Source organism: Bombina bombina, chromosome 6 (genome assembly GCF_027579735.1).
Source record: "Bombina bombina isolate aBomBom1 chromosome 6, aBomBom1.pri, whole genome shotgun sequence".
Lineage (NCBI taxonomy): Eukaryota > Metazoa > Chordata > Amphibia > Anura > Bombinatoridae > Bombina > Bombina bombina.
In genome coordinates, this window is record NC_069504.1 from 104,940,390 (window position 1) to 104,952,741 (window position 12,352).

Consider the following 12,352-nt stretch of genomic DNA (forward strand, 5'->3'; position numbering starts at 1 on the left):
AATTGGTATTTAGATTCTCCTTTAGAAATAAACATGTGTTTTAACATTTCTTCAAAATCCACTTAAGGGGTTCAAAAGGGGGGTGCTTATTTATGAGGATACCTATATCTTAAAAACCGATGATATTACAGAACTCAAAATTGGTATTTGGACTCTCCTTGAAAAATAAAGAAACACATGTTTTAACATTTCCCCAAAATTCACCTAAGGGGGGTCAAAAGGGGGTGCTGATTTATGAGGACACCTATATCTCAAAAACCGACGATGTTACAGACGTGAAAATTGGTATTTAGATTCTCCTTGAAAAATAAAGAAACACGTGTTTTACCATTTTCACAAAATCCACTTAAGGGGGGGTCAAAAGAGGGGGGGCTGATGTATGAGAAAACATATATCTCAAAAACTGACAATGTTACAGCCTTGAAAATTGGTATTTAGATTCTCCTTGAAAAATAAAAAAACACGTGTTTTACCATTTCGCCAAAATCCACTTAAGAGGGGATCAAAAGAGGGGGGCTAATTTATGAGGATAACTATATCTGAAAAAATGACAATGTTACAGATGTGAAAATTGGTATTTAGATTCTCCTTGAAAAAATAAAGAAACACGTGTTTTACCATTTCCCGAAATTCCACATAAGGGGGGTCAAAAGAGAGGGGACTGATTTATGAGGATACCTATATTTCAAAAACCGACGATGTTACAGATGTGAAAAATTGGTATTTAGATTCTCCTTGCAAAATAAAGAAACCTGTGTTTTACCATTTTCCCAAAATCCACTTAAGGGGGGTCAAAAGAGGGGGGCTAATTTATGAGGATAACTATATCTGAAAAAATGACAATGTTACAGATGTGAAAATTGGTATTTAGATTCTCCTTGAAAAAATAAAGAAACACGTGTTTTACCATTTCCCGAAATTCCACATAAGGGGGTCAAAAGAGAGGGGACTGATTTATGAGGATACCTATATTTCAAAAACCGACGATGTTACAGATGTGAAAAATTGGTATCTAGATTCTCCTTGCAAAATAAAAAAACATGTGTTTTACCATTTTCCCAAAATCCACTTAAGGGGGGTCAAAAGAGGGGGGCTAATTTATGAGGATAACTATATCTGAAAAAAATGACAATGTTACAGATGTGAAAATTGGTATTTAGATTCTCCTTGAAAAAATAAAGAAACACGTGTTTTACCATTTCCCGAAATTCCACATAAGGGGGGTCAAAAGAGAGGGGACTGATTTATGAGGATACCTATATTTCAAAAACCGACAATGTTACAGATGTGAAAAATTGGTATTTAGATTCTCCTTGCAAAATAAAGAAACCTGTGTTTTACCATTTTCCCAAAATCCACTTAAGGGGGGTCAAAAGAGGGGGACCGATTTATAAGAATACCTATATCTCAAAAACTGACAATGTTACAGCCTTGAAAATTGGTATTTAGATTCTCCTTGAAAAACAAGGAAACATGTGTTTTACCATTTTCCCAAAATCCACTTAAGAGGGGTTAAAAGAGTGGGGGCCCGATTTATGAGAATACCTATATCTCAAAAACTGACAATGTTACAGCTGTGAAAATTGGTATTTAGATTCTCCATTAAAAATAAAGAAACATGTGTTTTACCATTTCGCCAAAATCCACTTAAGAGGGGATCAAAAGAGGGGGGCTAATTTATGAGGATACCTATATCTGAAAAAACAACAATGTTAAAGACGTGAAAATTGGTATTTAGATTCTCCTTTAAAAATAAAGAAACACGTGTTTTACCATTTCCCCAAATTCCACATAAGGGGGGTCAAAAGAGAGGGGACTGATTTATGAGGATACCTATATCTCAAAAACCGACGATGTTACAGATGTGAAAAATTGGTATTTAGATTCTCCTTTATAAATAAAGAAACACGTGTTTAACAATTTCTCCAAAATCCACTTAAGGGGTTCAAAAGGGGGGTGCTTATTTATGAGGATAACTATATCTCAAAAACCGATGATATTACAGACTTCAAAATTAGTATTTGTACTCTCCTTGAAAAATAAAGAAACACATGTTTTAACATTTCCCCAAAATTCACTTAAGGGGTCAAAAGAGGGGGACCGATTTATGAGAATACCTATATCTCAAAAACTGACAATGTTACAGCCTTGAAAATTGGTATTTAGATTCTCCTTGAAAAATAAAGAAACACGTGTTTTACCATTTCCCCAAATTCCACATAAGGGGGGTCAAAAGAGAGGGGACTGATTTATGAGGATACCTATATCTCAAAAACTGACGATGTTACAGATGTGAAAAATTGGTATTTAGATTCTCCTTTAGAAATAAACATGTGTTTTAACATTTCTTCAAAATCCACTTAAGGGGTTCAAAAGGGGGGTGCTTATTTATGAGGATACCTATATCTTAAAAACCGATGATATTACAGAACTCAAAATTGGTATTTGGACTCTCCTTGAAAAATAAAGAAACACATGTTTTAACATTTCCCCAAAATTCACCTAAGGGGGGTCAAAAGGGGGTGCTGATTTATGAGGACACCTATATCTCAAAAACCGACGATGTTACAGACGTGAAAATTGGTATTTAGATTCTCCTTGAAAAATAAAGAAACACGTGTTTTACCATTTTCACAAAATCCACTTAAGGGGGGTCAAAAGAGGGGGGGCTGATTTATGGGAAAACCTATATCTCAAAAACTGACAATGTTACAGCCTTGAAAATTGGTATTTAGATTCTCCTTGAAAAATAAAGAAACACGTGTTTTACCATTTCGCCAAAATCCACTTAAGAGGGGATCAAAAGAGGGGGGCTAATTTATGAGGATAACTATATCTGAAAAAATGACAATGTTACAGATGTGAAAATTGGTATTTAGATTCTCCTTGAAAAAATAAAGAAACACGTGTTTTACCATTTCCCGAAATTCCACATAAGGGGGGTCAAAAGAGAAGGGACTGATTTATGAGGATACCTATATTTCAAAAACCGACGATGTTACAGATGTGAAAAATTGGTATTTAGATTCTCCTTGCAAAATAAAGAAACATGTGTTTTACCATTTTCCCAAAATCCACTTAAGGAGGGTCAAAAGAGGGGGGCTAATTTATGAGGATAACTATATCTGAAAAAATGACAATGTCACAGATGTGAAAATTGGTATTTAGATTCTCCTTGAAAAAATAAAGAAACACGTGTTTTACCATTTCCCGAAATTCCACATAAGGGGGGTCAAAAGAGAGGGGACTGATTTATGAGGATACCTATATTTCAAAAACCGACGATGTTACAGATGTGAAAAATTGGTATTTAGATTCTCCTTGCAAAATAAAGAAACATGTGTTTTACCATTTTCCCAAAATCCACTTAAGTGGGGTCAAAAGAGGGGGACCGATTTATAAGAATACCTATATCTCAAAAACTGACAATGTTACAGCCTTGAAAATTGGTATTTAGATTCTCCTTGAAAAACAAGGAAACATGTGTTTTACCATTTTCCCAAAATCCACTTAAGAGGGGTTAAAAGAGTGGGGGCCCGATTTATGAGAATACCTATATCTCAAAAACTGACAATGTTACAGCTGTGAAAATTGGTATTTAGATTCTCCATTAAAAATAAAGAAACGTGTTTTACCATTTCGCCAAAATCCACTTAAGAGGGGATCAAAAGAGGGGGGCTAATTTATGAGGATACCTATATCTGAAAAAACAACAATGTTACATACGTGAAAATTGGTATTTAGATTCTCCTTTAAAAATAAAGAAACACGTGTTTTACCATTTCCCCAAATTCCACATAAGGGGGGGTCAAAAGAGAGGGGACTGATTTATGAGGATACCTATATCTCAAAAACCGACGATGTTACAGATGTGAAAAATTGGTATTTAGATTCTCCTTTATAAATAAAGAAACACATGTTTAACCATTTCTCCAAAATCCACTTAAGGGGTTCAAAAGGGGGGGTGCTTATTTATGAGGATAACTATATTTCAAAAACCGATGATATTACAGACTTCAAAATTGGTATTTGTACTCTCCTTGAAAAATAAAGAAACACATGTTTTAACATTTCCCCAAAATTCACTTAAGGGGGTCAAAAGAGGGGGACCGATTTATGAGAATACCTATATCTCAAAAACTGACAATGTTACAGCCTTGAAAATTGGTATTTAGATTCTCCTTGAAAAATAAAGAAACACGTGTTTTACCATTTCTCCCAAATCCACTTAAGGGGGGTCAAAAGAGGGGGGGCTGATTTATGAGAGGATACCTATATCTCAACAACTGACAATGTTACAGACGTGAAAATTGGTATTTAGATTCTCCTTTAAAAATAAAGAAACGTGTTTTACCATTTCCCCAAAATCCACTTAAGAGGGGATCAAAACAGGGGGTCTGATTTATGAGGCTACCTATATCTCAAAAAACAACGATGTTACAGCCGTGAAAATTGGTATTTAGATTCTCCTTTAAAAATAAAGAAACATGTATTTTACCATTTCACCAAAATCCACTTAAGAGGGGATCAAAAGAGGGGGGCTAATTTATAAGGATACCTATATCTGAAAAAACGACGATGTTACAGAAGTGAAAATTGGTATTTAGATTCTCCTTTAGAAATTAAGAAACATGTGTTTTACCATTTCTCAAAAATCCACTTAAGGGGTTCAAAAGGGGGGGGGGGTGCTTATTTATGAGGATCTGTAACATCGTCGGTTTTTGAGATATAGGTATCCTCATAAATCAGTCCCCTCTCTTTTGACCCCCCTTATGTGGAATTTGGGGAAATGGTAAAACACGTGTTTCTTTATTTTTTCAAGGAGAATCTAAATACCAATTTTCACGTCTGTAACATCAGTGTTTTTTCAGATATAGGTATCCTTATAAATTAGCCCCCCTCTTTTGATTCCCTCTTAAGTGGATTTTGGTGAAATGGTGAAATACATGTTTCTTTATTTTTAAAGGAGAATCTAAATACCAATTTTCACGGCTTTAAAAATATCAATCTATTACTACTTGGTTAAATCATTGGCATTGGCTTTGGTGCCACGGCTATGATTAACTCTTTCTTAGCCCTGCTTTGCTTCCATTACTGACTCTCTTTGTGTCCTGGTTCAGTCTTTTCTTCCCTGATTATTACCAGTTCCTTATAGCCCTGGTTCTATGAACAAGCGTGTAGCCACACGCGAAACATGTCTGCAGTCAGTCACGCTGTAGCCTTTTCCCTGTTTCAATGGAGCTTTGTCTCTATTTTTGTTTTTAAGCACTCTAATAAAGTTCCTGGTTTTAGTATATTGACCGGTGTGTTTTTCCTTTTATGGATTTCTGTGGACTCAGAGGTTGGTGAAGGTTTGTGAAGCCTGTTCCTGTTAGCCCGGATCTATTTGTTTTTGCATATCTAGCCCTGGTTCTGCCCTGCACTGTCACTGCTGCTGTCAGTGTTTTGTCAGATAACACCTTAAATTCCTCTCACTACAGCGCGTTTTTGAATTTAGAGGGCACATTCGTGAACATACACAGTATAGCATTTTGTGATAATACCGCCCATGTCAGCTATGCTAGCCAATTGCAATCAGAATGTAAAAAAAAAAAAAACTTTTGCAATGCTGGTATTTGTAATACCGGCACTGGCTGGGACAGAATGAACAATCGGGTGGGACACTGGGACAGCGCCTCCAAACAGGGACAATCCCAGTCAAACTGGGACGTCTGGTAAGCCTATATTAAAGGGACATGGAGGTCAATATTACACTTTCATGCTTCAGACAGAGCATGCAATTTTAGAATACATTTCAAATTACTTCTATTTGCTCAGGACCAGCAATACACTGATGGGAGCTATATATATATGCCTCTTGTCATTGGCCCACCAGATGAGTTCAGGTACCAGTAGCACATTGACATCTGGAGCTATGGTTCCTGACTTTGCATGGGGTTTAACAAAGTTATATACAAGCATAGTGAAATAATAAAGTGCTTTAAAACACCTATTTTTTTTTACACTAAGTCATTTTTAATTACTATGTAATTAATCACGTTGGCAGTTTTGGAACTCCGATACTATAACAGAGGTACGTCATGTAAATGTATTTTACCATTTTAACACTTGTAATAAAATATCAGCGACTTTGTTAATTCTGTGTTTTCACACGATTTTCGCACAATCACTCAGTTTGACGCGTGCGTGCAACTAACCTTTTTTTTAATTACATTTTTTTAATCGGAACAGTAAACATTTTTTACAACTAAGAATGAGAATGCAATTTATTCAGGAAGTGACGCTCAATAGGACTGCCCTCACTAAAGATGGCGGCGTCCTTGTGGAGACTAAGTGGATCTGTCGGAAAGAGGGTGCTTACGGGGCTAAAGGACAGATCACATCAGGTACGAAGGCAGGTAGAGTTAGGGTCAAATGGCAGTATAAAGGAAAGTGCAGATTGAATGAAAAGTAAAGTATGAATAAAAAAACTAAATATTACATAATCCTCACAGCATGTGATAACGCAGATAGTGCACATGTTTATTTAAAACTATATAGTGGTATTTTCATTTTGTTTACACTTTAAGCCTTATTAAGTTTTCTTTTACTGTCACCAGTTTCATAAAACAGTAAAAGGACAATAACAGCTACCAATGTTATTGGAGGACTATGCAATATAAAGCTTGACCTAATGTAATACATTATATCTGTATTGCAAACTATATCTAATGTAAAAGATAGAAAACTATTAAGGCAAAATTAATAAAGCGACATTTGTAGCTTTTGAGGCTTTGCAGATCAGTTGTTCTGTTGCAATTTGATACCTGCTACCATCGATGTGCCCATGCGCACAATTACATAATTGCATTTCATATATGTTTCAAAAGAATGCGTGGAATGCAATTACATAAATTCAAGCATGCGCACATCGTTAGGTAGCAAATTTCAACTTTGTAATATCTTATTCAATTACACAAGGTTTTTGAGTGCTCATGCCCGTACGCCTCTTCTTACAGGTCTCTCCAACAGTTTTTAATATGCGAAACTGTTGGAGAGGTTGAAAGACCATTTTACTTAAAGGGACACTGAACCCACATTTTTTTCTTTCATGATTCAGATAGAGCATGACATTTTAAGCTACTTTCTAATTTACTCCTATTATCAATTTTTCTTTGGTCTCTTGCTATCTTTATTGTAAAAGCAGGAATGTAAATCTTAGCAGCCAGCCCATTTTTGATTCAGCACCATAGATAGCGCTTGCTTATTGGAGGCTTACATTTACCCACCAATAAGCAAGCATAACCCAGGTTCTCAACCAAAAATGGGCCAGCTCCTATGCATCACATTCCTGCTTTTTAAATAAAGATAGCAAGAGAACTAAGAAATATTGATAATAGGAGTGAATTAGAAAGTTCCTTAATCTCTTTCTGAATCATGAAAGAAAAGATTGGGGTTTAGTGTTCCTTTTAATTCTGATTAGATATGGACCTGCAACTAAGAAGTGGCGTGCGCACATGAGCACTCAAAAATCTTGTGTAATTGAATAAGAACTGGCCCGATTAAAATATGCTACCACCATTTTTAATTGCACATGGCCCCTTTAAGAAGAAATGAGTACTAATTTGCGCTTCCTATGAAATTTGCTCATGCTTCTATATTACGTAATAACATTCCATACATTCTTTTAAAACACGTGGAGTGCGATTACGTAATTGTGCGCATGCGGATATCGAGGTAGCAAATCTTGACGAGGTAGCAAATTTCGACAGAACACAGGCTCCTACAAATTTAAGAAGCAGAAATTTCTTCTTTAGCCTCTCTCTGCTACTACAGAAGTGGCAAGATAAATCCGACTGACGCTAGCTTGTTTGGTATGATTGACGCGAGTGCTCTTGTGCAATGTTACATTTTGCCTGTCAATGCTGCATTATCAGTGGCATTTTTAAGAATGTGTCCACTTACAATCTTCATAAATCTAAGTCAAAGTACATAATAATTGCCAAAGTTTATGCAGTGCCTCACATTGTCTTGGTTGTTAAAATGCAACACACAAAAGATCTGTGCAAATCTAGATTTGTGTGTTGCACAATAAATCCAGCACTGAAAATAGCTGAATGCTGCTGCCATATTCGCCATTCGTTTGTGAAACGAATGCTGAAAAAGAAAATAATGCGCACACACATTAATGCTTATCCATAATAAATTAGATTTGTATAGACTTTAATAAATTAATATGTTAGCATTTGTGTTTATCGTCTAATATAGTCTATATTTCTGTGCAGCCTATACGATCTGGACTTGGTAAGTACAGGTCCACTCAGGCAGCATCACAAGTGGTTTTGAACGTTCCTGAAACAAAAATAACTGCTTTAGAAAATGGACTTCGAGTGGCCTCAGAAGACTCAGGACTTTCAACGTGTACGGTGAGAACAACATATGTATTTATTTTTGGATAATTAGTACTGTCAATCTGAGCCATTGCAATGCAAAATTGATAATCTGTGTAAATGTTAAAAAAACAACAACAAATATATAAAAAAAATAGTGTGTGTGTGCAACAAGCTTTGATTTGCATCAAAACAAAAAGTCAGTCCAGCTGTTTGTAGATCACCTTAAGAGCTGACTACAACAGTGCAACTCTTGGAAGGGCCCTCTACCCATTTGATCCCTATAATTGTTTTGTTGTACTCCCCCTTTGTTTATAGCGCTGCGGATTCCGGAATATGTTGGCACTTTACAAATAACCAATAATAATTTACTAGTAAACTTGACTTTTTTTCTTTATGCAAATCCTAGGTTGTTGCTGTCTTTTGATATATATATATATATATATATATATATATATATATATATATATATATATATATATATATATATATATATATATACCCAAGCGGCTGTGGGTAAAGCCCAGATGTATGATCATAAATCCCCTCCGGGTGCGGAGTCACCGCATCAAACATATATAGCATGCTATAATTCCCCCATCTTCACTATCTTTTTTTGCCTCCGTTAGGGACCCAGGTTTTGGAAGAGACCTTGACGTGGTACCTGGGCTTGTCTCATTTGGCCTGTGACTCTGGAGACAGCACAGCTTCCTGAGAGTGCTATAGCACCCAGGGCTGAGCATGTTGCAGGGTTATGGGATGTGTACCCAGTCCAGTCTGAGAGTGCTGTCCCCTTCCGTGTTTTGTATATGTCTAGGGAGAGTACATAAGTCTATGAACCCTGACTTGTTCCCAGTTTGTTTGATTGAGAGCTTGCATTTGTATGGCTGTATTAGGGACCCAGGTTTTGGAAGAGACCTTAACGTGGTACCTGGGCTTGTCCCATTTGGCCAGATGCGGTAACTAACACTTCCAGTTTTGCTCTTAAGCTTAGCTGAGAGCTTGTAAGCGAGTGCTGGACTTTCTCTGTGTGTTGTATTAATTTATTTTGTCATTTTCCGTATGGGCCTTGCACCAAGGCTTGTCTGGGGTTAACTGCCTGTGACTCTGGAGACAGCACAGCTTAAACGCTGCTAGTTTAAGATTGAGCTCTGAGGAATCATAACTAAACTCTGTTTTTATAGGACAGTTTGACAAGTGTAAGGCGCTAGGGAATCACTGTTCTTTATTTATTTTGTAATTCTACATAAATACAGTATCTATAGATAAACTCTCTCGACTGGTTCGTCAATTCATTTGTAAAACCCATCTTTTTATAAACTTATATAGTGCAAGTTGACAAAGTAGCAATTGTTTTAGGATCTGACAAATGTCAGAGCCTTTCTTAAGATGCTGATCTCACAATAAGACATTGTCCTTTCTTATATTATGTAAGCCTCTTTTTTTCCTTTTGTTGCTTGTGGAGATATCACTTCTTCACTAATAAAGCCATACAGCAAGCTTACATTTTAGTAATTGCTTCTTTTATAGTTTCTGCTACACATAGATGGAGTTTCCTTTTCACTCACAAGATAAAATAAGATGATTGAAAATAGAAAAACACAGCTAAACTCCTACACTTTAAAAAATAAATGCTACATTGGATACATATTTTTTTTGTAACCCACCTCCTACACGTCATTGTCCTTAGTGTTCTTTCAACCCACCTGTCAGATTTGCAAACCCAGCAATGTATGTATATAGGAAAACTAATATTTACATTAGTAGTACACTTTCTTACGTACTGTTTGCCACACACCCTGACATGTTTGCTTTAACCTTTTAACGCCGTTATGCCGTTCTATTCCGTCATAATTATACTGGGCTTTAAAGCAGTTATGACGGAATAGAACGTCATAACAAACGGCTGTCCTGAAGCCTTCTGTGCTTCTAGGACTTGATCGCGGTCTGGAGGGCGTTCCTAGGGTTGTAGGGACGCCCCCCAGATGCGATCCAATAATTGAAATCTCGCGATAGTATGCACGATCGCGTAGTTTCAATTTGTCTACATCGGAACAGGTGTTCCGATGTAGGCACTTTCACCCTGTCACTAAAGGGTTAAATATAATTTTTATGTGAAACAAACAAAAACATTAGAATCTTAAGAAAAACAAAAATTAGAAAAGAGATTAAATAAGAATAAATAACACGGAAGTATTTTTGTTTGGTAAAGTCTGAAAACACATTTGTTTTGGACTAGGTGGGCCTGTGGATTGATGCTGGAAGCAGGTATGAGAATCAGATGAACAATGGAACAGCGCATTTTCTAGAGCACATGGCTTTTAAGGCAAGTAAGCAAATACAATAATACAAATTGATGAGGTTATTGGGAGGAAGTTGGAACATACTTTGTGTTGATTGTCTATAAAATAACTTTGCATTGACAAATTAAGGAAACATTGATTTAATGTCCATAAAGGTAATTGTCAGTTAAAGTCAAAATGTAACTTGCATGATACAGATAGAGCAGGTCATTTTAAGACACTTTTAAATTTACTTCTATTTTCAAATGTACTTTTTTTCATATCCTACACTAGTTGGAGCTGCTGCTGATTGTTGCCTGCACACTTTTGTCTCTTGTGATTGGCTAGCTACCAATGATCCTTCAGCAAAAGATAGCAAGAGAATGAAGCACATTTGATAATAGAAGTAAATTTGAAAGTTGATTGCATGTTCTGTCTAAAATGCAAAATAACATTTTGGGGTTTCCTGTCCCTTTTAAAAAAGTATTTTTTTTTAAATTTTGGATACAGCCAGTGATTGGAGCATACATTTATAGGCCTGATTGGCTTACAAGATGGAGTGGCACAGGAGTACAATTTTGACTATGTATTTAAAGGGACACTAAAGTCAAAATTAGTTAAGTTTCATGATTCAGATAAGGTATGCGATAACCCCCCCCAAAACCAACTTTTCAATATACTTCCATTATCACAATGTGCACTTAGTTTTATATGCACACTTTCTGAGGCTCCAGCACCCAATGAGCATGTGCAAAAGTGCACAGTACATACATATATGCATTTTTTGATTGGCTGATGGCTGTCACATGATACATGGGGACGGAAAATTGGATTTGAAATTTGCCAGAAAATGTTCTGCTAATTTTAAAATTCAAGGTGAGAGCTATCAGCTATTGTATTGTCTTTATATTGTGTATTTGTCAAATATTACATTCTACTGTATTTAGTTCCCTTTTGAAGGGGCATAAAACCCAAACATATTTTTTCAAGATTTAGAAAGAATATGCAATTTTAAACAACTTTCCAATTGTTGAAAAGTATACATAGGTAGGCTGATGAGCAGCAATGCACAACTGGGAGCTAGCTGCTGATTGGTGGCTGCACACATACGCCTCTCAGTGTTCTCCACAGAAAAGTTTGCCAACCAGGTGGCAATATGAAGTAGCTGGGTGGGGACAATGTAATACTTTGCAATATTATAACATTTTCTGCTAATTGAGTTATCCAAAACAAAAACTAATTGCATAATTTAACATAAATAGATTAAATGGTAATTTGAGCAACAAACTGAAAACATTTAAAATGAACTAATGTTAGCGTAAAGGGACAGTCTACACCAGAATTTTTTTTTTTTAAAAAGATAGATAATCCTTTTATTACCCATTCCCCAGTTTTGCATAACCAACACCGTTATATTAATACACTGATTACCTTGTATCTAAGCCTCTGCAGACTGCCCTCTTATTTCAGTTCTTTTGACAGACTTGCATTTTAGCCAATCAGTGCTGACTCCTAAGTAACTCCATGAGTGTGAGCACAATGTTATCTATATGGCACACATAAACTAACGTCCTCTAGTTTTGAAAAAAATGTCAAAATGCATTCAGATAAGAGGACGGCTTTCAAGGGCTAAGAAATTAGCATATGAGCCTACCTAGGTTTAGCTTTCAACTAAGAATATCAAGAGAACAAAGTAAAATT

The 12,352-nt window shown here is 36.0% G+C and overlaps 1 protein-coding gene across 1 annotated transcript in view; it reads left to right on the plus strand.

Moving 5' to 3' along the window:
* Nucleotides 1–6,274: 6,274 nt before the first annotated feature.
* PMPCB (peptidase, mitochondrial processing subunit beta) overlaps nt 6,275–12,352 on the plus strand; it is a 51,410-nt gene continuing 45,332 nt past the window's right edge. The window contains exons 1-3 of the mRNA XM_053716541.1: nt 6,275–6,386; nt 8,265–8,405; nt 10,609–10,695. Of these exons, the coding sequence (XP_053572516.1) occupies nt 6,309–6,386; nt 8,265–8,405; nt 10,609–10,695 (306 nt within the window). The 5' untranslated portion in view covers nt 6,275–6,308. The remainder of the gene's footprint in view (nt 6,387–8,264; nt 8,406–10,608; nt 10,696–12,352) is intronic.